A 27868-nucleotide genomic window follows, 5' to 3' on the forward strand; every position below is an offset into this window, starting at 1 on the left:
AATACTAGCTTTTGAGCCCGCGCTTCGCGCGGGTGAATGGGGAGGGGGGGGGGCGTAAAACAAAAAAAGCCGCTACATTTTCATCTCCGAAAAATTGCATTTTGGTATCAAATTCGAGAGAATCGGCCCATGTGTGCGCGCGTGTATGTGTGTGTCAGCACATACAATTCTTTGAGATTCGGTCAATTATTTCCAGAAAAATTGGAAAAATTTTGGAACCGGTTTCCAAAAAGATCGGTAACCAAAAATTATACACTTAATGCAATCCCCGGGAAATTCTACCTCTACTTCATATACAATTCTTTGCGATTCAATCAATTAATTCCCGAAAAATTGGAAGAATTAGAAAAACCGGTTTTCAGAAAATGGGTAACAAAAAATTATACACTTTATAACACTCCTCGGAAAATTCTACCCCTGTTTCATATACAATTCTTTGAAATTCGGTCAATTATTTCCGGAAAAATCGAAAAAATTAAAAAAACCAGTTTCCAGAAAATCGGTAACAAAAAACTATGCACATTATGATACTTCCCGGGAAATTCTACCCCTGTTTCATATACAATTCCTTAAGATTCGGTAAATTAATTCCCGAAAAATTCTCGTAAAATTTGAAAAAAATTCGGAACCGGTTTCCAAAAAGATCGGTAATGAAAAATTAACCACGACATTTTCATCCCCTGAAAATTCTACCCCTATTTCATATACTTTTGGTAAAAATTTGGTCCACTAACGAATGAGTAGTTCGCGCGGGCCTCAGAGCTAGCGCGTAAACCTCAAAGCTAAGAAATTATATATATAGATAAAGGCTTAGCCCCGGAGGACATATGTAATAAAACACGCAAATAGGTGCTAGCGTATATTTACATTTAACGCTAATAGATTTCCGCATCACCCTTGAGGTACTATTGTAAATGCGTTTTTTTTAGTGGTTTCCCCAGTAGGCCTATTCCACTATAAATAAAAATAGCTGTACCACTATAAATAAAAATTTTGGTACCAATTTCAAGGGAATCGATCGCAATTTACTTTTTTGACATTTTAAAACGTATCTCGTATTGCACACTTACACTCATACTAAAAATTAATTATTATTTGTAAAATTACTTTTACAATTTTAATATTTATAATTTTTCATGTAATTTATTTTAAAATTTTTAAATGTATATTTTATTAACATTTTAATTATTATATTATTCATTTATACAATTTTATAATTTTTCAATTTATAAAATTTCTCTGTATATTACATTTTTTGTAAAACATTTTTTACTTCCTTCTATTAGATGTCCTTGATTGCTTAATTCATCAATCTTAATTTTTACACTTTCCTTTCTGGTTGCTCTAGAAAATGCCACATAAAGTTGACCATGAGCAAATACAGGATGTGGCAAATAAATCCCAACTTTTTCTAAACTTTGTCCTTGTGATTTATTGATTGTCATAGCAAATGACACTCGAATAGGAAACTGTCTTCGTTTAAACTTAAATGGCAGTTCCAAATCACTTGTAATTAAATCCATCTTTGGAATAAAGACAATCTGTCCTCGAGCAGGACCAGTTAGAACCTCTGCATAAATTAGATTATTTTTCAAATTAGTAACAATAAATCTTGTGCCATTACAGAGTCCTTTTTTAGTATTTAAATTTCTTAATAGGATTATTATAGCACTGACTTTTATTTTAAGTCGATGAACTGGCATTCCAGAAGGTGTCAGAGAGTTTAAAAACTCAGTTGGAAAATTCAATTGCTCTTGTGGATCATCACTTACAATAGAGTCAATTGAGAGATACTCTTTTTCTTCTCCTTCCATTAGACAAAGAATTTCATCATTAATTTTGAATGTATCCTCATTCTTAGGACAAAGAATAGTTCGATCTGGATTTTCTTTAATCTGTTCCATGGTGATTCTATCACCAAAAATTTCAGCAATAAGAGATTCTTTTGATATAAAATTCTGGGGAATTTCAATTGTATCGAGATGTAGTCCATCCGTATTTGATAATTTACCATCTCCGAGTTGCATTAGCCAATTTGCAAATTCTTTTTCTTCCCCAGTTCTCATATTTTGCTTTAGTTTAACCTGAGTTACATTCCTCCATATAGAACTGTATTTTACAGTCGACTCAATTATGGCTGCTTTCTGTGCATGTGGCACTACGGGAAGATTTTGTCTAAAATCTCCTGCAAATAAAATTACTTTTCCTCCAAATGGTCGAGGATTCTTCATTAAATCTCTTAAAAGTTTATCAACTGCTGTTAAAGCATGTCCAACAGTCATGCTCACCTCATCCCATATGATTAGTTTGGCAATGATCAGTTCTCGTGCAGCTTGAGAATTTCCTCTGATATTGGATTTAACACTATCATCAATTGGAATTGAAAGCTTGAATAGAGAGTGATAAGTTCTTCCTCCTTTTAGAAGTGTTGCTGCAATTCCAGTCGAGGCACATGGAAGAACTATCTCGTTTCTTCCTCGAATAACACTTAGAAATGTGTTAAATAAATAGGTTTTACCACTTCCTGCAAACCCGTCAATAAAAAATAACCGATGAAGTTCATTTTGATTTTCAATTGCTCGCATGACAATATCGTATACGTGCTTTTGCTCAGCATTTAATGTCGATAATAAATAATCACCACGTATTCTTTCTTCATCCACATTATACTCTGTTATGTAAATATTTACTGGAGTTGGATTTGGTAATTGAAAATTCTCACAGCTACTTCCATTATTTATTAAAATTTCTTGTATATGATTTAAAGCCATATTTTCAGGATTAACAACATTCTTATGTACAAAGTCCTCAATCAAGAAATCTTTGTATTTATTCCAAATAGCTAATACATCTATTGGAGTTCCAAATATGCAAATGTAAGAAAATAATTCTCTAAGTTGTACAGGCATTTTGGATTCTATTGCCTCCTCTAGCGTTTTTCCCCAAAGATCATCAGTTTCCACCAAATTTTTTGCAATTGCTGCATCCTTAAATGTCTCATAAACAACTCCATTAACAGTTTTCAAATCTTTAAAACATTTAGCTCCAGCCACATGTAATAGAAGAAGACGTAGATAAAATCTCTCAATATCTTTTATGCTTACTGTATAGAGTCTTGAAATTATCTTGTCACCACCTTTTTTGCGTGGCTTCCACTTAGTTTCTTTTTTATCGTATACATAATGATAAGGAATATCTGTGTAAAGAAACTGTACTGCATTTTCATCAGATTGATTTAATTTTAACCATGCAGTCAGCGTAGTATCTCGATTAAGCTCTCTTTGAGCAGCTTGCTCTTCATTTCCCGCACGAAAATAAACCATTTGGCGATTAGGCAAATGAACTGCCAGTCTTATGACTGTGTGAGACTTCATGAACAGATCATATCCGTTCAGTCTCCACATTGCTTCTGGAGCACTAACATATCTTGCATTCAGGAATGAGTTAACTTCATCTATTCTAATGAATCTTGTGCCATCTCGTGCTTGTACTTCAATTGCAGCACAGTCAAATCCTTTATGAATATATTTGTATAAATATTTTACACTCTTCACTGATGAACATATTTCCAAATTTATATGTCGATTATATTTCATTATTAAATATGGTGAATATGGGACCACCCATCGATTGTCAATTTTTTTGCCTCTGACGATGTATTTTTTCTCAAAATTTCTACGTTGATACATAGGATATCCATTTACATTAGCATTAGTTTCTTCACGAAATTCTTTTGGAAAACCTTTTAAACATTTTCCATCTTCCCCAGTGCAAGGATATCTCATTGAGGGATCTCCACATGGACCGTGAATCATATGTTTCAAAACTTTTTCATTAAGTTCTGGATATCTTTCTTCGTCAGGGATTTCAGCCCATACCATCATGTCAATGACTTCTTGAAGTCGTGGCTTATCTTCATCACTTAACATTGCAAGTAAATGCAAATGTGGAAGCCCTCTTTTTTGAAACTCAATTACGCCTGCATAAGCTATAATATTTCCAAAAATTTTATTTTGTATTAAATCCTTTAAAACTTCTTTGACATCCAAGTTAAATGTTTTAGCAACTAAATCAGGTCGAAACTCTATTAGACATCCATCAAGGTTATTCTTAATTTCTGGACATTGAGGATTGCAAGTCATGGTAAGAAAAATGTCTGGTTTACCAAACTTTCTGACCAAAGACATAGCATCTTGGTATCTTTCTTGCATGTTTCTTGGACTGCCCATAAATGAAGATGGTAATATTACAGGTATACCAACTGTAATTCCTTCATTTTGTGCTCGATTATCAAGATGATCCATTAATCCGGAATAAAGTTCAGCTCTTAATTGAGGTTGATTCAATTTAATATAATTAAGTCTATTGGCTTCAGTTTTCATATATGCATCAAGTATAAATTGACATCTCAATTTTCCTGCCCTTTTAAATTGGCTAAATTCAACTCTTGGTGCCAGCAGATGAGCATAATAATCCATTTGACTTATCTTAAATCCTGGATATTTAGGATTATCTGATTTAAGTTCTGAATGCCATCCATCGTTACCATATGGATATAACAATGGATAACACATTGGGTCACATCTTTTGTCCAAAATTGATATTTGTTGTACATCGTTCGAATTTTTATTATAAATCCTAATGTCTCTTTCAAATGGAGGTTCACCATCTACATTCTGAAAGACCACAGCAATTTCATTAGCTTGTGGAGCATTGTATCTTCTTTGATCATGTTGAGGATCTTTTCTAAATGACAACATTAAATTTATTGTTTTATTGCCTATTGGATTCAGATCTTTTTCAACTTGACGCATCATCTTGAAAGTTTTTGCAAATTCATTACATTGAACCATAAAACATGACAAATCTTTCATTATTTCTGGATCACATTCTTGATTAGCTTTGTTATTCATTCTATGATTTACAGCTTCTTCTGTATCTAAAAAGTAAAGTTGTGCAAATCGCGGAGCTTGCCATCCGCTGGGCGCATTGCCGTCGAGGTCAAATGATGATATTGCCCATGAATTTTAAACAATAAGGAGCATTGTTCACAACATTCAATGGATTTCTATTTCCCGGGGCACCCATGGAAGCCATAGCTAAAGCACTGTTATATGAACGATATTACTAGGAAATTTTTTGATGCATAATTATTTCCCATGTATAATTCTTTAATAAATCAGGACAATTATATTGGTTTAATTTAAGTTTGCCCTTTTGGCAACAATATGTAAATTTTCCATTCTTTAGATTTTTCACATGCAAAGTTAACGATTTGCAAATTGACATTCTACATTCATTTGGCCAAGTGTATAAACTGACACATTATTTCATGTCCCCTTGGAAATTAGCGCAATGTGATGACTTATTGTCTAGCTTGGTGCCTTCCCTGAGCATGTCTCTGAGCATCAGTTTCGAGTCGTTGATGTCCTTGCGTCATCATTTTCATTGACCCTCTGCTGAGCATGTCTCTGAGCATCAGCTTCGAGTCGTTGAGTTCCTTGCGTCATCATTTTCATTGACCCTCTGCTGAGCATGTCTCTGAGCATCAGCTTCGAGTCGTTGAATCCTTGCGTCGTTATTTTCATTCGATCTATGCTGAGAATTTCTTTGAGCATTAGCTTCGAGTCGTTGAGACCTTGCGTCGTTATTTTCATTCGATCTATGCTGAGAATTTCTTGAGCATTAGCTTCGAGTCGTTGAGCCTTTCCTCCGAATGTTCAATTTTGCGCATTTGTCGTAAGCGCTTACTTTCGCGACTCACTTTAGTCAAATTTCTGTATTTTCTCTTTTGAGGCATAATATACGCTAGTACATAAATAAATAACAATACAATATTATTTTTCAAATCTATAATAATTATTCTTTATATCTATAGATATTTAAAAAAGAAATTATTTTTTATTATTTTTATTATCTCGAATACCCTTTAGGAATTCAATTTTTTTAATTAGCCTTATTTTTTTAATTTTGATATCGAATCAGAATAAATACATTAGAATAAATAATTATCTATAGATATAATCTATCTATATAAATACCATTTGTTTGTCTGTCTGACCGCAACTACTTATTTGCATAGATCGATTTTCTTAATAAATCTTTTCTTTCTCTTGCTTATTTTGTTTTATTGATTCTTATATAGGCGCAGAGCAGCCTTTTTTACAGGGCGCACAGCAGCTCTGTATCGGCGAATAGTACCCGTTTTTAGAACAGGCGCACAGTAGCTCTATATCGGCGGATAGTAGCCGTTTTTTTTACAGGCACAGAGCAGCCTTTTTTATACAGGCGCACAGCAGCTCTGTATCGGCGGATAGTAGCCGTTTTTTTACAGGCGCACAGCAGCTCTGTATCGGCGAATAGTAGCCTTTTTTATACAGGCGCACAGCAGCTCTGTATCGGCGGATAGTAGCCGTTTTTATACAGGCGCACAGCAGCTCTGTATCGGCGGATAGTAGCCTTTTTTATACAGGCGCACAGCAGCTCTGTATCGGCGGATAGTAGCCGTTTTTATACAGGCGCACAGCAGCTCTGTATCGGCGGATAGTAGCCGTTTTTTTACCAGGCGCACAGCAGCTCTGTATCGGCGAATAGTAGCCTTTTTTATACAGGCGCACAGCAGCTCTGTATCGGCGGATAGTAGCCGTTTTTATACAGGCGCACAGCAGCTCTGTATCGGCGGATAGTAGCCGTTTTTTTTACAGGGCGCACAGCAGCTCTGTATCGGCGAATAGTAGCCTTTTTTATACAGGCGCACAGCAGATCTGTATCGGCGGATAGTAGCCGTTTTTTATATATAGAAAAATATAATAAAAATGTAATTATTATCTAAAAATATCTATTACAAATATTTAAACATTTATTACATTTAATAAATATTTAAATACATTTGTTCCATCACCATGGTAACTTTATCCTCAATATTTATATTATACGCGTACCACATCTCCAATTGTTTTTGGAGCTGTCCTGCATATTTCATCTATATAATAGTAGATATATAATAGTGTATACGATATCGTATAAAAATGCCTACAGAGATCGAAAGAAACACGAAAATGCATTCACCTCACAGGAGCCTAATGTAAGTAAATTTGAATTTTATAGAAAAAGAATAAGAGAGAGAGAAAGAGAGAGAGAAATGACAGAATAAAAGATAGAGAATGATATTAAAAGAGAGAAAGAGAAAGTGAGAAAGAGAGAGAGAGAGAGAGAGAGAGAGAGAGAGAGAGAGAGAGAGAGAGAGAGAGAGAGAGAGAGAGAGAGAGAGAGAGAGAGGGAGGGAGGGGAGAGGGGGAGAGAGAGAGAGAGAGAGAGAGGGAGAGAGGGGGAGAGAGAGAGAGAGAGAGAGAGAGAGAGAGAGAGAGAGAGAGAGAGAGGAGAGAGAGAGAGAGAGAGAGAGAGAGAGAGAGAGAGGAGAGAGAGAGAGAGAGAGGAGAGAGAGAGAGGAGAGAGAGAGAGAGAGAGAGAGAGAGAGAGAGAGAGAGAGAGAGAGAGAGAGAGAGAGAGAGAGAGAGAGAGAGAGAGAGAGAGAGAGAGAGAGAGAGAGAGAGAGAGAGAGAGAGCGAGAAAGAGAGAGAGATGAATTCCGCACCGCGCGTCTTCCGTCGTCCACGATTGTGCGGCGCGAGCGGCAACGCGGGCTCGCGCTGTGAGAGAGTTCGACTCGCGCCCGCTACGCGGCGCATCGTCGTATATTTTCGCATTATTAAGATTCAACATCAACCTCTATATCTAGGGCAGCGACATCATCCTTTGGTTTACCCTTGAAACTTGGTGACATTTATGAGTATATGAGAAAATTGGTAACAAAAAACAATACACTTTATGGCACTATGCTCACCGGAAAATTCTACCCTTACTTCATATACAATTCTTTACGATTCGGTCAATTAATTCCCGAAAAATTGGAAGAATTAAACAAACCAGTTTTCAGAAAATAAGTAACAAAAAATTATACACTTTATAACACTCCTCGAAAAATTCTACCCCTGTTTCATATACAATTCTTTGAAATGCGGTCAATTATTTCCGGAAAAATCGAAAAAATTAAAAAAAACCGGTTTCCAGAAAATCGGTAGCAAAAAAACTATGCACATTATGATACTCCCCGGGAAATTCTACCCCTGTTTCATATACAATTCCTTAAGATTCGGTAAATTAATACCCGAAAAATTCTCGTAAAATTTGAAAAAATTCAGAACCGGTTTCCAAAAAGATCGGTAACGAAAAATTAACCACGACATTTTCATCCCCGGGAAATTCTACCCCTATTTCATATACTTTTGGTAAAAATTTGGTCCACTAACGAATGAGTAGTTCGCGTACATACATACAGACAGACAGACGGACGTGACTTATATATATAGATTGTATTGTCATAATTATGAATACACAAATTTAAACTTAATTTTTCCACACCATTACTTACTCTGCATCTCCACCTCGTCACAATCTACCGTAATATAAGATACTAGAAATAAGTGACATTAATGCGAGCGATACAAAGGCAAAAGTAGCATAAGTACACTATTCTATTTTATATTAATTCATACGTGGCAACATAACGTACCACGTATGACTTAAGGGGGAAGGTGTTACGTACGGAAATTTTATATTTTCAACGACGCACGTTAGAAGTTTTGAACGCTTAAACGACGCACGCTAGGATTCCGAGCCAACGCTCAGTTTCCTGTAAATGTTTATCTTATCGGACGACCCTTGGAGGGCTGGGGGCCAGATGGGGTCCAAAACTACGCTTCTAGAATGTTCTAGAAGCTTCTAGAAAACATCCCCCCTTAAGACGCGATGGAAATGGCGGGAATCTCGCGCGGGAGATTCTGGTCATTTTCGGGTATAAATAGGGCGGAATACGCCGCGAAGAGACAGATAGTTCCGAGCTTCGGCTCCTTCCAGATAGTCCTGAACTTCAGTTCCTTACACATACTCCTTCGGCTCTAGCATTCAATTGCTCAGCCACATAGTTTTAGATCTAAATCATTTTCCTAAATCTCACTCAATTCCTTAAACTCAATCTTGGGACTTAGTCCCTGTACTTTTGTATTTTAAGACTGCGTCTCACGCATAACTTGTACTAAATTTTAAGAATAAAGGTAAGATAAGTTTGAAAAGGAAAAGCTCGAAATCTGGAATCTCATCTCGTGTTAAAATTCTTAATCGATCACTTCTAAGATTCGACTCGCAGTTGTCGCTGACAAAGTGCGTGGCAATTGGTTCTGAGCGCTGACGAAGAGTGTGGCGAGCAGATACCCTTGCTGCCGAAAGCGTGGCGATTACGGGGTTGATCCTTGGAAATCATAATTAATTCCCGAAAGTGAATTTGGCCTTTACGCTGCCGATCTGAGCGCTGACGAAGAGTGTGGCGAGCAGAGTGTGGCGGATTGGCTTTTGAGCGCTGACGAAGAGTGTGGCGAGCTATAAAATTCATTTTCGAGGATTCGGGTTAGATGACAAAAAAGGGAGGTAGACGAACTCAAATTAAAAAGATTAGGTTCCAGATTAAAAAAGCAGTAATTTCTAATCAAGATCCTCTTCCCCTCCTCCAGCGATTACAACAACTACAAAACGCACCTCCATTTAAACCTATTCCTGTCGACTTCGACATCGATTATCCCCATTATAATCAGATAAATAAAAGTGATCCTCGGTACAAAATTTATAAACTCGGATATCTTTTCGGTCCCGAATAATAACAACAATAATAATAATAGCCTCCACACGACTTGTCCAAATCCCTGGTAAATTGCTTAAATGCATTGACCAAAAAACGGACGAACAACAAACAGAACGTGACAGAAGGTGACATAAATTTGGTGACAGCGGTGGGATAATAAAAGTTGTGTGAGAAAATAATACAAGTGAAGAACGGAAATCATGATTGCTAGTACTATTTTTTTGTAACGTATCTTGGAAATACTAAATTAATAAAATACTAAATTAACACACTAAACTATCAATATGACGTTATTTTTATATCATCTTGACTTTTTGTTCTACTTGGATAGTACTGCGCAAGTACTGCGCCTGTACCACACGTTAGTATCCCACGTATTCGATAAGTACTAAAAGAGTACTGGAGGGAGTACTGGAGGGAGTACTGGTGGGAGTACTGGAGGGAGTACTGGTGGGAGTACTGGGGGGAGTACTGGGGGGAGTACTGGGGGGAGTACTGGGGGGAGTACTAGAAAAAGTACTAAAGGGAGTACTGGAGAAAGTACTGGAGGGAGTACTGGAGGGAGTACTAGAGGAAGTACTGAAGGGAGTACTGAATGAGTATTGGATGAGTACTGGGAAGGAGTACTGACGAAGTCAGTATGGTCGAATTTAGTAGTACTTTGAGTACTTATGTCTCCAGTACTTTCACCAATACTTTTTCCAGTATTAAAACCAGTACTACTTTTTCATAAGGGTAATGGTCCGATTGACTTGAAATTTGGCAGGAATATGTCTAAATAGATTTTCTCCGACCTAGCATAGGATTTTTTTTAGATATGTTGCTCCGTTTTTTATTAACACTCTTATTCCGGCTTATATTGATTGTATCGATTTATAATATGTGTACCAAATTATGGCATAAAATTACTGAAATTTTTTAAAATGCATTATACAAAAAACTAGACTTTACCGAATTAATCAGAAACTTTTCTTTTTTAAATCAGATCAGCAACTTTTAAGTCACATCCATACGTGTAAGATAATAATGAGATCGCAGAGAAATAACAATAATACGAGTGATAACAAAACTTATGAAACCGGGTATTTCGTTTTTTAACAAATTTCGCGGACTTTGAGCGGACTTAATAGGATATTTTTTGGTGACATTTTCTGAAATGCGAGTGATAACAAACCTAGTAGCAAATAGTAGAAGCGAGCTTGAATCGTATTTAAAATAAATTTTACCTTTAAGTGAGGAAATTTTTTTAGCGCAAGGTAGCGCGAGAAAAGAGTATATTTCAAACGAAAAACATAGGTCGATCGTGCCGTGTTCGTGGAATAGCCTTGATCCAAATTGATAAACTCAATACATCATTTTCTCGCTTCATGACTAGAAGATTGAGAATACTTAAACAATAGCGAGATAATATTGCGTAAAGTTCGCTCATTGTTACAGACGCCGTAATGGCGCCACGACTTACGGACCGAGACACGCTTCTAAAAGTTCCTAAAGCCGGAACTTGTTATTCCAAACCATAGATGGCAGATATACAGACGACAAATGACGATAATATTAAATTGAAATGAGAAACCCTTATGAAAAAGTAGTACTGGTTTTAATACTGGAAAAAGTATTGATGAAAGTACTGGAGACATAAGTACTCAAAGTACTACTAAATTCGACCATACTGACTTCGTCAGTATTCCTTCTCAGTACTCATCCAATACTTATTCAGTACTCCCTCAGTACTTCCTCTAGTATTCCCTCCAGTACTCCCTCTAGTACTTTCTCCAGTATTCCCCCAGTACTCCCCCCAGTACTCCCTCCAGTACTCCCCCCAGTACTCCCTCCAGTACTCTCACCAGTACTCCCTCCAGTACTCTTTTAGTACTTATCGAATAATCGTGGGATACTAACGTGTAGTACAGGCGCAGTAGGGGAGAGTGGGCACCCTTGAACCACGTTTTTTCAAATCACATTAAAAATGTGAATTTAAAAATTTTAATAACTTCATTATAATATAAATGAGACTATTCAATGTTTAATATAATAAACTTTGTTTGTAAATGATTTAAGAAGTAAATTTTCAGAAATATTTTGCAAAAATAATGATATTTCGAAATGCTGCGTTTGTCACAGTGGACCCCCACGCGTGGGGTCGATTGAGCCATAGCGTAGGGTACACTGTGACATGTAATGTGAAAGGTAGGGTACCCTGTGACGCGTAGAAGAGATCTGTTTAAATCCTGTTTATTACAAATCTTTGGTCAATTGAAAAACCAAGACTGTGCTAGAGAACCAATTTATCAATAATCGTGTCATATTTGTTTCATCAGATGACCTAAGAAATTGAAAACTGAAAACAAAGTCCTATAACCTCACTTTTTGTCGTAACCTAGCAGAGAACAACGAATATTGCCTCACAGCGACTCGATTACATGTGATCTGTAACTAAAGGGTGAAAAAAAGAGAAAATGAAAGTGTGGATATGATTATCGATGGAAATTATTTCATTTTATAGGAAAATTTAGGCACTAACATTTACTATTCCGCGATCGGAACACACTACGGAAACTCGCGCTGTCACGTAGGTAGGTTAGATAGTTCTGTAAGCGTGGCACAGAGGACCCCACCAACCTGCGTCACATTGGACCCCACTGAACATCGATATTATTTATCGTAAATATTTCAGATACAGAACAATTAAACGTTTTTGTGCGCACGTGGTACTGAACCTAGATCCCGACAAACGTCTTATGAATTTTTTTTTAACTGTAGAATCCCTAGAAATCCATACATATCAAAAAGTTATGACAAGTAAAAATTTACTTTGCAAGGCTCCAATTACATATCTGCCTTTAACTAAAGTATATATGCTTATTTCGGCATAATTTTTTGATGGAAGTTATATGTTTTGAAAACGAAAGTTTTCATACCCACCGTCACTATTTTGCAGAACGTTAATACAGAAAACTCGCACTGTCACATTGGACCCCGTGGCTCAAGGGAGCACACTCTCCCCTACTTACGCAGTACTATCCAAGTAGAACAAAAAGTCAAGATGATATCAAAATAACGTCATATTGATAGTTTAGTGTGTTAATTTAGTATTTTATTAATTTAGTATTTCCAAGATACGGTACGAAAAAGTAGTACTAGCAATCAGTACTCAGTACTGAGTGATCAGTACTCGTAGTATTGACAGTATTAGTATGTTTATACTCATGAATATTGCAGAATGGTCAGTACTGTGCCTATTATAGTTTCTTACAGTAGGGTTGTGTGGGGTGATGTGCAACGTTTCCGATTCCTGGTCTGCATGTCGACATTTGACAGAACCGCATACTGCCATCTGTTTGTGTTGACAGTACCTTGTTTTAGATAAATAACTCGCGAGATAGCACGCACCCTGGTTTGCTGTACGAAAAGCGAGTTAAATTTCTCGAGCTGAATGTAATTTTTGCTTTTCACATTCATAGTGATTTCGTGAATTGGTTTTAGTCATCTTATAGGTAAATATTTTTATATTGTTAGTTTTTTAAGTACTTTTGATAATCCAAAGCGATTTTGTGATTTTCTTACATTGTGTTGGTGTCACGCCAGTCCGCGCAAAATAGCGTGTTTGGGGTGATGTGCAACATGATGTGAAATGTGTCGACATGCAAGGTCGCAACTATTTTACTTGTGACAACTGCGATTCAGATGATGAAAAATAAAGTTTTTTGCGTTTTTCCTTTCATTATATTAATTTTTAAGCGATAAATAAATAAGAAATCAAATAAAAAATGATTTTTTTTCAGGTCGATTACAACACAGTGAAATTTTTTGTTCACCAGATTTCGATTAATGTGTATTTAAGAAGCCCAAATTTAACATTTAAGTCGATTGATGTCGATATTCATGCATTTTTTACCTTAATTTTACCTGTGTTGCACATCACCCCAAGAAAATTTGAAAATGCTAAAACAGACGTTTTTGAAAACTCGAAAAATTTTTAGGAAAAATTTAAAATTTTGAAAATCTAATCACGCAGAATTTTAGTATTTTCCTTCCTCTACATTATACAGCCATGATATATTCAAGAATTTGATTTTTGGATATGTTTTCCGAGCAACGCGTGAAAGTGTTGCACATCACCCCACATAACCCTACTGGCAGTACCTACTATTATGATAGTACTCCGAATATTAATCTGATAAAGTACTGACCACTTCAGTACTTTGAAGTACTAATGAGTATTATTGCTTGTAGTACTGCCAGTACTGTAAGCACTGACAGACACAGTACTGATCATTCTGCAGTATTCATGAGTATTAACATACTAATACTCTCAATACTACGAGTACTGATCACTCAGTATTGAGTACTGATTGCTAGTACTACTTTTTCGTAAGGGAAGCCATGCTGAAGCCTCTATCTTCATTTTTCTCGTCTTATAACTATCTATATTATAATTACTCAATTATTATAATTGAGTATAACTGTCAGCAAACCAATCAGATAAGGCTTTTTAAGACAATTTAGTACTAATTATCAAACTATTTGTTAATTATCACTAAACTAGAGTAATTTTCATAAAACTGTTTAATAATAAGTACTATATAATTTAGTTGGCTCAACTAAACGCAAAATTTGATTATTTTAAATGTTTATAATTATTACAAAATGTTTTGCTATTATTATTAAAATTGGTAATAATAATCAAATATTTCAAAAAAAGCTATTACTAAATACATCTCACAAATTTACTAAGAATTTTTTTTCAATGTAAAGTAAGACATAGATTACAACTTTGAATTTAAAATATTCCGCGACAAATAAGAATAAAAGTGAAAGAAACAGCTTGTAATAATTTGGGCGATAGTTAATTAACGTTAGCGTTTGCACATGTTGGTTCTTCAGTTTTTGCATTTGATTGCCCACACTGTTGGAAAATTTTTGTAGTTTTGTTAAAAAAGGTCCTTGTTAAAATTATAACGATGCGCCCCGAAACGCATCATTCCCGGCGAGCATCAGTCGGATGCCGCCCGGCCGAACACCCGCCGAGGCGAGACAAGGCACGGTGTACCCTTTTTTAAATACATTATCTCGCGTATAAGTCCGCGAACGGACTTACCGCGGCAACTGACTCGGAGCGCCGAGCGGTGCCGAAAACGGCCGAAAGCCGCCGAACGCAATCGCGGCGTCGAGACGCCGTATTTCCCGAACGCTCCACCGCGCCATCCCGGCGCTCGCGATTGCCGCCGCGTATACCCCCGCCATACCGACACACCACCGCGGGGGTATATAAACCGACGAATTGTTAGCAACAATTAGATTCCGCCGTGAGCCAGCAAACCGACCAAACCTGTTCTCCGCTGCTCACGGATCCCGCAATCCCAAATTCGAACAACCAGGAGTTAGAGAGGCATCTCTGGCTCTGCCAAGTGACGAATCTAGGCGGTTGACTCGATCTTCCTTCCGAGAACCTGTGACACCGGAGTGAACCAGGGTAAGAGAGCTCTTCTCTTACTCGCCAAGGATCTTGGCCACCCGGTGCCGCCTCCCGCCCGCGTATTCCGAGACGCCAGGATATAAAGAGTCACCTCGATGTCTGCTAAGGATCTTAGCCGCTCGATCCCGCGCGTTCCGGCGCCGCGTGCGCTTACCGCCGCCGCTGGCCAAGCCTGCGCTTCCACCGTGATCACACCCTCGTGTGCCGCGAGCCCGCGCGCCCGCGATCTCTGTATATATCGTCGACTCCCGCGCTCTCTGTATATACCGTCGACTCCCGCGATCTCTGTGCACCGCTACCGTATCCGCATCCGCGACTTCCGCGATCTCTGTATATATCGTCGACTCCCGCGCTCTCTGTATATACCGTCGACTCCCGCGATCTCTGTACACCGCTCCGACCTCCGCGATCTCTGCGTATCGCCGTTACCGTATCCGCATTCGCGACTTCCGCGATCTCTGTATATATCATCGACTCCCGCGATCTCTGTATATACCATCGACTCCCGTGATCGCTGTATGTACATAGCTCCGATGCACCCGCGCTCTTACTGTACACCAATTTACGCTTTATAGAATAAACTTGTTATTAGCACAGGGGTTTTGTTCGACCAAACTGGCAATTTTATTATTAAAAAGACGCTACGTTTCAACCGCAAAATTCGGTCCTTTTCAAGCGTGTATGACTCGCAAATATTAATTAGTTAGACACAGTTTCCAAAATACGCCGAATCTAAACTTGTTATATTGTTCGTTTTAACCGAGTCTTGTGTCTTCCTCCGCGCCTACTCCGAACCCTGACCAGCCGCGAGCTAGATCCGCGCTTCGGAAGCTAGGTTGTTTTAAAATTTTAGTGTAAAATAATCAACACATACATGTAGGCATATGTTAATTGAACTTAACAAATTTAAAATGTAAAATTATTAAAATAATTTAAAAAATATGTTGTGGGAATAAAAATTTAGGGGGAAGTGGGGCACATTGATACGATTTTTTTCAAGAGTTAAATAAATAACTTTGCAGATAGATTAAGATAAATGTAATAGATTAAATTTAAAGGCTTGTCCTTCTACTTACGTGTTTTGATTGCCTTTTTGCTGTCGGTTAATAATAAGAAATGTTATAACATTTTTTGTAAAAAATGAAATTTGTATCAATGTGCCTCATATGCGGGGTACAATGATACGGGCATGGGGCACTGATTCTCAGTGATCTATATTAATATTATTCAGAAATAAATTGGATTATTATTAAAACAAGCTATGTTTATTGTATATAGAGATATAGAGATATTTATTTATACGGAATTAACAATTTTACGGCATCTTCATCAATATAGACCCTATCGGTCTTTTTTTGGTACGTTCTTACCATTTTCGTCTAAAATAAAATAAAAATATCTTACTTAATACTATAAACTACATAGATACATATTGATATGTATCAAAGTGCTCCACGAGTCAGTGTACGAATCTGCCCCACAGCGTCATACATAATAAAATATATTCTCAGCCGAAAATAATACAAAGTCATGTCAATATTTTCGACAAATTAGTAAGAGATATACTGTTTCTTACTTTTGACGAAATATTTATTTAGTATTAATCAGATTAATGTGAAAAATCACGCTTCAAAGACTTTTGAAAATATTTACCTGAGAGTACGCAAAACACGTTTATACCTGTCATTCATCAAGTGGCTACTGCTCGCGTACGAAATTTGGTTAGGTTATTCGTGTATCATAACGCCATATATGCATGAATACGTGACCTTCTTAGATGTTTCTCATGCAGAGATATGATGACTGTATCAATGTTCCCGCTGTATCAATGGTCACCATTTCCCCCTACAGAAAAAAAGTGTTGGTTTTATCTTACAATCTTCTTCAACATAAAAGTTATGTCAATTGTACATATAATTAACCTCAAATTACGATCAGAATTACATTTCCTTTCTGTTGAAATATTTTAACATAGTATCGGTGTTACCATTTAACACATCCATATTATGTTAAATTAACACATAAATTTCAGTGGACCGTTTTGGACATGTGATTTATGTTATATTTAACACAAATTTTCCAACAGTGCACGACCGGGCTCTGGAAGCTTCCCTCCACCCCGCCATCTACGCCACCCCCTGACATGCAGCATAGATGCGTATCAGACTTTGGCGCCACTCCGGCTTCCGTTCCTAAAAGAGAGAACGCGCGCCGCTATCCTTCATTCATAACTTGCTCGACGAAGTAGCATCGTCATCTCGTCATACCCCCTGCATTTTCCCGAACGCCTTGGCCTTACATTGTAAATAAAAAAAAAATTAGTATTTGGATACAACTGTGACTTTATTTACTAAAATAAAGAAAATTTTCCTTTTTATTATTATATGTATATTTTTTCTCAGTAAATACACATCTATTATTATAAGTACTCTACGACTACAGTGGGCAAAATCGACGAAAAGCTGACCAAAGGTCGAAAAATAAATTTTTGATTTGAGCTTTATTATCTATGGGGATCGATAAAGAACTGTTCCCTCCCAAGTAGAACAAATCAGTCATGAAAATATCAAAATGACATCATTCTGTAATCATTTTTTACGCGTCATCATGACGTCAAAATGGCCCATTAGAAGCATTTAATCTTGATTAATCACTACTTCTCCTTGACTTTTATTTGATCTTTTCGTTCTATTTAAGAATATACTCGAAATATGTTATGAAAACTGAAGAAAATTATGACTAATCATGCAATTTGTAACAATATATACTGTTACATATATCACGAGTCTCGTAAAACAGCATGTCACAAGTCAGTCATTTCAAACTGATTCTTGACGTTGACCATATGATGACATAAAATTCATCATTTTAATGTCATCTTGACGTTTCTGTGATTAACTTGTTCTACTTGGGCTGCATACAATCGCGTTGTCTTCTTCCTCCATTATTTTATGTCAAGCAGGTATGTTAATTCAAAGTTGACACTCGCCGACGACAGACGTTTCTCGCGCGTCTCGTTAATAATTTCGGTCTTCTTTGAACGTGAATAACTTTTTAAGTAAAAGTGATAATCAAGTTTGCAAAATGGATGCTTTTCCTGGAATTACGTACAATATTTTACTTGCTTGTATTTTTTAAATAACGCTTACCGTGTTTGTTTAACGACGTATAACGATAAACCGACAAAGCTCCTGTTGTTTCGATTTAATTTTTATTTTGTGTAGACTTTTATGTAGTTGCAGATCCCGCGTTCTTTTTTTCCCCCTCTTGTAGCTTATACTATTGACAATTAAAATTCGCAATAATCAGCTGCTAATATCTGCTAGCCTTGTTGTACGGAATTTTTTTGTAACACTGCGCGCGTTCCGAGAAGGCTTCCACATCTTAGGTAATCCCGCTTACAATTAGTTGTAGTTGCCCGAGGGATTTGCCTATAAAAATAGTATCTGAAATCCAGTCTATGTAGAAATTAACATACCGAAGATTGTAGATGCACCTTATACAGGGTGTTCACTAAATACGAACAAACTCACAATCGATATTCAGAGTTCGAGTTTATTTTTTAAATATAACATGATATATACAAATTACGAAGGAATTCGAAAATAATTGTTGACCGAACTTACAAACTTATTTGTTAATTCACAGTACAGTTATTACCGATCCATCCAGATGCCAAATCACATATGTCAAAATTCTTCTCCAAACTGCGCACAAAATGGCAAAAGGAATACGAAGGGTACAATATTATGCTAATTAAGATTTTTGTAAATTTCCTATTATATACTTGATAAAGAGCAAAATTCATAGTCAAAATGTCGTAATCAATCAATAAATGTTATTAGTTGGGTCAGTTAAAAGCTACCTGCATTAATTATTCAATTATTTTCTATCGAAGCAAAGTCATTGCTTTTGTTGTAATATAAATTCTATCTGCATCATATTAAGTCTAACATTTTTTTCCAGAAATTCCCAAATCTGATTTATATTCAGCAATCCCAAAAACTTATAAAAATTAATTTTCAGCTAGATTGGGTAAATATTTAATTGTTCGCTACGCCATATTAAAGCCGCCATTTTGTTTTTTTACAAATTGAACACCAAATTCGTAATTAGTAACCCCAAAAACTTAAAGAAATTGATTTTTAGCCAGATTGGGTGAATATTTAATGATTCCGTCCGCCATATTTTAAGGCTGCCATTTTGTTTTTTACAAATCGAACACCGGATTCGTAATTAGTGACCTTAAAAACCTAAAGAAATTGATTTTCAGCCAAATCGGGTGAGTATTTAATGATTCCATTCGCCATATTGAAACCGCCATTTTGTTTTTTTTACAAATTCAACACCGGATTCGTAATCAGCGACCTCGAAAACATAAACCTACCAATTTTTGTGTAATTCTGATGATTCCCCGATTTATGGTCACGTTTTGACCGAAATTGCCCACTGTGGCGTCTGTCTGTCTGTCTGTCTGTCTGACCGCGAACTACTTATTTGTTAATGGACCGAATCTTAAAGAATTATACAAGAAATAGGGGTAGAATTTTCCGGGGATGGCGGTGATGTGTATTATTTTTCGTTACCGATCTTTTTGGAAACCGGTTCAGAAATTTTTCCAATTTTTCGGGAATTAATTGACCGAATCTTAAAGAATTATATATGAAATAGGGGTAGAAAAAGAACTAAAGAATGTGAAATTAGAAAAATTGCTAATAATAAAGGGGTTTCCGATTTCTGTTTAAAAAAATGTACGTGATTGCTCTAATTTCCACAAATTTAGAGTGAGACAGGTTAGTTTTACCCTACTGATGACCAGTCATTGCGATAGTAATCCTGCTCAGTACGAGAGGAACCGCAGGTTCGGACATTTGGTTCACGCACTCGGTCGAGCGGCCGGTGGTGCGAAGCTACCATCCGTGGGATTATGCCTGAACGCCTCTAAGGCCGTATCCTCTCTAGTCAAAGGTGGCAATGATATCTCTAGGAGTCTCGTGAGTCGAAAGGCTCAAAACAATGTGACACACTACTAGGCGGCCGGTCCTCGCGGTACCTAAGTCGTCTACAGACGATTCCGAGTCTCGACATCGAACTCGCGAAACTCATGTTCGACCGTTAGACGCCGTGCCGTCGTAAGCGGTGAGATCCCGACGACGGGCAGAGGCGCCGTACGGCAAACCGGGCTCGTGCGACGACCGGACCGCGAGGACCGGCCGCCTAGTAGTGTGTCACATTGTTTTGAGCCTTTCGACTCACGAGACTCCTAGAGATATCATTGCCACCTTTGACTAGAGAGGATACGGCCTTAGAGGCGTTCAGGCATAATCCCACGGATGGTAGCTTCGCACCACCGGCCGCTCGACCGAGTGCGTGAACCAAATGTCCGAACCTGCGGTTCCTCTCGTACTGAGCAGGATTACTATCGCAATGACTGGTCATTAGTAGGGTAAAACTAACCTGTCTCACGACGGTCTAATTTACGAAACTGGTTTCAAAATTTTTCTTATTTTTCGAGAAATAATAAGTATTAATGGACCGATTTTCTTGAAACCAGTGCCAAATTTTTTTTAAATTTTTGAGGATAAATTTAATTTTTCATTAATGGATAATTTTTTATTAATGGATCGATTTTCTTGAAATCGGTGTCAAAATTTTTCTAATTTTTTGGGGATAGCGATGATGTGTAGAATTTTTCATATGGGTTTAATTTTTCATTAATATACCGATTTTTTGGAAACTGCAGGTGCTAAAATTTTTCTGACTGCGAACCATTCATTTAATTAATGGACCAATTTTCTTCAAAACGGTGCTCAAATTTTTCTAATTTTTCGGGGATGGCGATGATGTGTATAATTTTTCATAACCGATTTTTTGGAAATCGGTTCCAAAATTTTTCTAATTTTTCGGGGATAGCGACGATGAGTTTAATTTTTCAGTAATGGACGTATTTTCTTAAAACCGGTGCTATTTTTTTCAGTTTTCTATGCCAATGTGTTCAGAATGTTCGAATACGTTGAAAAATCACCTTTTTAAAAAATGTCTGTATGTGTGTATATATTCCACTCGCAAAAGATAATCCAAAAAAAGGATGTGCGGTGGAAGCCAATTTTATTTTAAATAATAAAATTTAATTAATAGTAAATAAATGTAATAAAATTAATATAAATAAATATAATAAAATATAAATAAAAAAATAAATATAAATAAATATAAATTAAAAAATTAACATATGGTATCGCTCATAGGTCGATTAGTTAAAAAAAAATGGTCCAATATCTCAAAATTTGCGGAAATAGAAAACACAGGCATTTATAATGTGGAAAAATTGAAACTTTTTTAAAATCAAGAACAATGTATAAATTTTTATTAAAATGAGAGTAAATAAAAGGGTTGTACTACTTGAGTGCCAAAATGCAACGCGATACAGAATTAGAAAAAATAATTAAAAAAATGAAAGTGCGCCCAAAATGGAAGGTCAGGGGAGAATACATCTGCGCGATGCGCGGGAAAAATAAATATATATCTCTATATATACATAAATTTAAGAGAGGAAAATATAAAACTTAAAGTGTAAAAAAAATTGTCTGCGAAGAAAAAAGTAAGAACAAAGAGGGTTTAAGGAAGGGATTTAGACTGAAAAACCTAGTATACTAATAAAAAGGAAAATTTTCTTTATTTTAGTAAATGGAGTCACAGTTGTCTGCAAAGTAATATTACATACTAAAATGCAAAACATTTTTTTACAGCTCGGATGTTGTCGGCGCTATATCGTCGCCTTCGGTATTTGTATTTCGCGGTCTCGCAGACGAGTCGCGCTCTCGCGGTTTAGTTGCGCTCACGCGGATAGGGTCGCGCCTTTACTCACGCTTGGCGCGTGTGTTCCGTCTCCTTACCCCCCAATTCTTTTGTTCTTCGAGACGAGTTCGCTCGTGTCCGTTGCGAAGGTAACACATTCCGGTAAAACGTTTGAAGGAAGTCTCTCACATCGACGCGACTTTGCATTACAAAAGCGAGCGATTCATCATTTGTATCACCACGATAACGAGCTCAGTAAAGACAACTGTTAACATCCACAAGGAGAGTATTTCTTTAACCAATTAAACAGCCACAGGGCGTCTGAGAAAAATAGCGTGCACATACGCAAAGGGCACAAGCCCCCACATTAATGGTCCTTCGAGCCGGATTTACGGCAAAACAGGTATATTGATAATAGTACGAATATCCAAAGAGTACATATTCTAAAGTCGTACCACACCAGGTAAGCGCACATCCTTACGATTACCTCCAGGTTATATCACATACCGTACCAAATAGAAATCGCGTCTCATTTTCGCGTTTGTCACGGCAGACATATTGCATTCCTTTCGAGCATACAATAAACAAGCATGGATACGTTAACGTTAACGGAAGCCAAGAACAAAAGATCTCACATACGAGCGTCAGCCACGCGATTGAAAACTTTTATAGAAAGCTTCAATATAAACCAAGGCTCGCGACACGATGTTATCGAGCGTAAACAAAAATTAGCTGATCTGTGGGCTCAGTTCGACGCGGTACAATCACGCATTGAAGCCCTTGAAAATGCAGATCCTGCGACAAATAAAGAACATCTTCTCGAGCAACAAATTCAGCAACGCGCTACCTTTGAGAATCCTTACTTTTCTGTAATGTCGCAATACGATACAACTCTTGAATTGTTCGGTCAACCCGAAATTCGTACAACTCCTCGCTCGGAGAGCAACCACACGGTTAATTCGAGGGAAACGCGCATTAAGCTTCCCAAGATACTTTTACCAGTTTTTTCAGGTTCTTACGAGGATTGGTATTCATACCAAGATACTTTTGAAAAGCTAATCCATCAGAATGGAGATCTAACTGAGATTGAAAAGTTCCACTACCTACGCTCTTCATTAAAGGACAAGGCTGCGGAAATTATAAAGTCCATAGACACAACAACGGATAATTATTGCGATGCATGGGCAGCCGTAAAGGAACGTTTCGACAACAAGCGTTGGGTTATACAAAAACACATCAGAGCCATATTTGATGTACCTGCTCTTAACAAAGAAAATCATACAGCTCTGCGTGAGTTACTCGACACTATTCTTAAGCACTTACGCGCTCTCAAGGCTCTTAATAGGCCTACTGAATCTTGGGACGATTTAATCATCCATATTATAGTTTCTAAGCTCGACATAGCTACGAATAAAGCCTGGGAAATAAGCATTCTTGACGCCAATGTACCCGATTTGAAAACATTAACAGATTTTCTTTCGAAACGTTGTCAAGCTTTAGAGTCAATTCACAGTAGAACTCATAACAGCGCAACAAATAATTCTGTTCAGAAACAAGGAAAATACAAGGGTACATCGGTCGCTAACATCGCTACATCTAATTTATCTTGCCCTTTATGTAAAAAGAATCATCAATTATATCATTGCGAAGAGTTTCTTAAACTACCAGTCGAGGATAGAATTAAGAATGCGAAAAAGGCTCATCTTTGTATAAATTGTCTAAGATCTACGACCCACCAATCCAAACTTTGTAAATCAAGCGCCTGTCGCAAATGCTGCAAAAAGCATAACACCTTATTACATATCTCTAACATAGATAATTCAGATCAAACGTCATCGAATACAAAGACGTCTTCTGATAAATCAACAGACGCTCCACTTCCAGTCTCCACCCAATGCATTTCAAGTCATCGTCCATTGAGCGTTTTACTGTCTACAGCCATTGTGAATATCTATGATTCTAAGGCCCGGTCTACAATGGATGTTGTAAGTCGTAAGTCGTAAGAATTGGCCAATCACAGTTCATTATTCTTCGACCGCAAGGAGAATAATGGACTGTGATTGGTTAATTTTTACGACTTACGACTTACAACACCCATTGTAGACCGGGCCTAACAACAAATCCCTTTCTTGTCGCGCACTACTTGATAGCGGTTCTCAAATGAATTTTATAACGCAAGAGCTCGCTGATAAATTGCAGCTCAAGGAAAGATCGCTTGAAATGTCAGTGGCAGGCGTCATGGAAGGAATAATTCGTGCTAAGAGTTTCATAAATGTATGCGTTAAATCACGCTTCAATAATTTTAGCGAGATATAGGTTGCGTAATATTACCCAAGATTACCCAATATCTACCGCAGCATTTGTTATCCATCCAAAATTTCGTGATACCTAAAAACATAAAATTAGCAGATCCAAACTTTAACGTACCGTCTAGTATTGACATGCTTATAGGCGCTGAGTTATTTTGGCAAATCATTTGTGCTGGCTAAATCAGACAATCTAAAGATCTACCGATTCTACAAAAAACTCATTTTGGATGGGTAGTATCAGGCTGTACTGCTAATGACATGGCTGGACCGAGTCCTTCGGTTAACTTTCATTTAACTATAGCCAATGATTTAAGTCATGAGTTAAATCGTTTCTGGGAAGTAGAGCACAACATTTCTTCACATACACTAACGAGTAAAGAGCGTGCATGCAAGGAGCTATTCCTGAAGGAATTGCAGCGAAATCCTGAGGGACGTTTTATTGTCAAATTACAAATAAAACAAGATAAACTTGAAAAACTAACTCTAAAGACATAGCCTTACGACGCTTCAAGGCACTAGAAGCGCGTCTTATAACCCAACCTGATATGTACTCTGAGTACAAGAAGTTCATGCAGGAGTACATTGACTCAGGCCACATGCGCGAGGTGGATAGTTTGATGGAATCCACTCCAAATAAATCTTACTACCTACCACATCATGCAGTAAGAAAGGAAACAAGTACGACTACCAAATTCAGGGTAGTATTCAACGGTTCATCCAAGACTGACACTGGCATTTCCTTGAATGATGCATTAATGGTCGGTCCTAATCTACAAGAAGATCTGTTCTCCATTTTGGCAAGATTCCGCACGTTCTTGATTGCTCTAACGGCCGATGTAAACAAGATGTACAGACAAGTACTAGTTGATCCATCACACACACCTCTTCAACGCATTTTCTGGCGCAAGACAATCAACGAACTCATCAAAATATACGAGTTACTCACAGTGACTTACGGTACGTCCTCTGCAGCATTCGAAGCAATCGAGGCTATGAGAAAATTAGCTGAAGATTATGCAGAACGTTATCCAGTTGCATCCGAGATACTGTTGCGAGACTTCTACGTTGACGATTTGGTCTCCGGAGCAGATACACTACAAGAAGCCTTAACAATTAAAGATGAACTTACCCAATTGTTGCAAGAAGGAAAATTCGAACTGAGGAAATGGGCGTCGAACGAACCCTCCTTACAAGGTGAAAAATCCTCGGGCAATCAAAAGGAATTCATTTTGGCAGCTGACAAGGAAACAGAAAGACTCTAGGCATCATATGGGATTGCAATTCCGACACATTTAAATTCTCCAGCATCAACTGTCTACCACCACTTCAAAATCCCACGAAGAGAGGTATCCTATCCAGAATAGCTTTAATTTTTGACCCTCTGGGATTACTAGGCCCAGTTACATTGGTGGCTAAGACTATCATGCAAGATCTTTGGCGTCTCAAGCTCAACTGGGATGAATCCATACCCTTGGCCTTGAACACGAAATGGAAACAATACGAAAGTGAGTTACAAGAGCTAAGAAATATAAGTATCCCGCGAAGAGTTATAACAGTTGAGCAACCTACACGTTTGGAAATACACGGGTTCTCCGATGCTAGCGAAGTCGGCTACGGAGCCTGTATCTACTTGCGTTCCACCTCTGCCACAGGGGAACACTTCACAAACCTCCTATGCTCAAAGTCTAGAGTAGCACCACTGAAGAGCTTATCTCTTGCCCGTCTCAAGCTAAGTGCAGCTTTGTTACTAGCACAATTGTATGACAAGACTTCAAAATGTCTTAATTGCAAAATAGATTTTGTATCTCTGGGCACAGATTCTGAAATCGTATTAGCATGGCTTCAATCTTGCAGTCGCTCCTGGTCTACCTTTGTAGCGAACACAGGGTAGGAGAAATACAACAATTAACTCCAATTCAATATTGGAATTATATTCGCAGTAAGGACAATCCTGCGGATCCTCTATCGAGAGGCGTCATGCCTAATGCTCTGGCTCGTCTAAAAATATGGTGGACAGGACCCATCTGGCTGAGCTATGACAAGGAGCAATGGCCACAAGCTTCACCTCCTATACTACCAGAAGAATTGCCGGAAAGAAAATCCAAAACAATCGCGACGACCTTAACAAGTACAGAAGGTCTCGACTTGTTTAACCGATACTCGAAATTCACAAGACTACTTCGAGTTGTCGCATACATGTTGCGATTTTTGAAAAATACAAAAATACTCAAGAATTTGAATGATTCTGTAATATCTCCAGCAAAGGAGATGCGCACGATTCAACCCATACTACCAGAAGAGCTTGATCAAGTCATCGTTCGTCTAGTGAAGCTAATACAAGCCGAGTACTTTGCCGAAGAAATCAAGTCACTTGCAAATCGAGGAATGGTAAACAAAAACAGTCCCATATTAAATTTAAATCCCTTCATGGATGATTCTGGAATATTGAGAGTTGGAGGTCGCCTAAGATCATCGTTTCTGCCGTACGCGGCTAAACACCCTATGTTATTACCAGGGCATCATCCTTTCTCACGCCTCATCATAACACACGAACATGAAACGCATTTTCACGCTGGTCCGCAAGCCACCTTGGCTGCGATACGTCAAAGATACTGGCTCATTTCTGCACGTAATGTTGTACGACAAATTGTACAAAAATGCGTAACCTGCTTTCGAAGTTCGCTAAAAACTTCTTCTACATTAATGGGCAACCTTCCGGAATCCCGAGTGAATATACCTAAGAAGGTGTTTGACAAATGTGGTGTCGACTATGCTGGCCCTCTCTACTACAAGGAAGGGACTAGACGTAATACTAAACTCATAAAGTGTTACATTGCAATCTTTGTCTGCTTCGCTACCAAGGCAGTACACATCGAACTGGCTTCCAATTTATCATCAGAAGCATTCTTGAATGTTTTCAGACGTTTTATCTCCAGAAGAGGATGTCCCTCTGATATCTTTTCAGACAATGGTCTAAATTTCGTTGGAGCTGAACGCGAGCTCAGAGAATTGACAGATCTAATCAAGGACCAAAAAATGCAACAGCAGGTCATCGATCAAGCAACCAATAAAGGAGTTCATTGGCACTTTATACCTCCTAGATCTCCGCATCACGGCGGATTATGGGAAGCTGTTGTAAAGGCAGCCAAACGACATTTAATCAAAGTGACAAAAGATAGTCATCTTAAGTATGAGGAATTGGAGACGCTTCTTATTCAAATCGAAGCCATATTGAATTCTCGTCCACTTACACCTATTTCTTCTGACTCTGATGACTTTATATTCCTAACACCAGGACACTTCCTGATAGGTACTCCTCTCACATCGTACCCAAAACCGTCTTTGGAGGAAATACCGTCAAATCGTCTTTCACGTTGGCAATATGTACAACAATTACGCCAACACTTCTGGCGACGTTGGTCGCGAGAATATTTACATCAATGTCAACAGCGTGACAAATGGAGAACCTAGGGTGCATCAATACATATTGGACAAATGGTTATTTTAAAGGAGGATAATGCCCCACCATTATCTTGGCCCCTCGGAAGGATTCAAGAATTGCATTTTGGTGACGATGGAATAGCTCGTGTCGCT

The 27868-nt window shown here is 37.7% G+C and overlaps 4 protein-coding genes and 1 long non-coding RNA gene across 5 annotated transcripts; 3 read left to right on the forward strand and 2 right to left on the reverse strand.

Moving 5' to 3' along the window:
- Nucleotides 1-1273: 1273 nt before the first annotated feature.
- On the reverse strand, nucleotides 1274-4913 carry LOC139786136 (uncharacterized; the record flags this gene model as incomplete). The annotated part of the gene is made up of 2 exons (XM_071725291.1): nucleotides 1673-4913; nucleotides 1274-1570 (listed from the first exon to the last, which is right to left on the reverse strand). Coding segments are annotated over exons 1-2 (3538 nt in total), but the record flags the coding sequence as incomplete, so codon positions are not given.
- An 11500-nt stretch (nucleotides 4914-16413) lies between these two features.
- LOC139786137 (uncharacterized) lies at nucleotides 16414-17012 on the reverse strand. Its single transcript, XR_011722188.1, has 2 exons — nucleotides 16824-17012; nucleotides 16414-16549 (listed from the first exon to the last, which is right to left on the reverse strand). It is a non-coding gene; the product is annotated as an uncharacterized lncRNA (long non-coding RNA).
- Nucleotides 17013-22555: 5543 nt separating this feature from the next.
- On the forward strand, nucleotides 22556-24769 carry LOC139786138 (uncharacterized). Its single transcript, XM_071725292.1, has 3 exons — nucleotides 22556-23950; nucleotides 24069-24187; nucleotides 24460-24769. The coding sequence occupies exons 1-3, from the start codon at nucleotides 22556-22558 to the stop codon at nucleotides 24767-24769; spliced, it is 1824 nt and encodes a 607-aa protein (XP_071581393.1).
- Nucleotides 24770-24819: 50 nt separating this feature from the next.
- LOC139786139 (uncharacterized) lies at nucleotides 24820-25536 on the forward strand. The gene has a single exon (XM_071725293.1). It carries the CDS (start codon nucleotides 24820-24822, stop codon nucleotides 25534-25536), a length of 717 nt encoding a protein of 238 aa, XP_071581394.1.
- Nucleotides 25537-25697: 161 nt separating this feature from the next.
- Nucleotides 25698-27745, forward strand: LOC139786140 (uncharacterized). The gene is made up of 2 exons (XM_071725294.1): nucleotides 25698-26161; nucleotides 26215-27745. The coding sequence occupies exons 1-2, from the start codon at nucleotides 25698-25700 to the stop codon at nucleotides 27743-27745; spliced, it is 1995 nt and encodes a 664-aa protein (XP_071581395.1).
- The last annotated feature ends 123 nt before the right edge of the window (nucleotides 27746-27868 follow it).

Source organism: Temnothorax nylanderi, unplaced genomic scaffold, assembly GCF_030848795.1.
Source record: "Temnothorax nylanderi isolate EJ_2023f unplaced genomic scaffold, tnyl_v1.0 TNYL_tig0962_pilon, whole genome shotgun sequence".
NCBI classification, from domain to species: domain Eukaryota; kingdom Metazoa; phylum Arthropoda; class Insecta; order Hymenoptera; family Formicidae; genus Temnothorax; species Temnothorax nylanderi.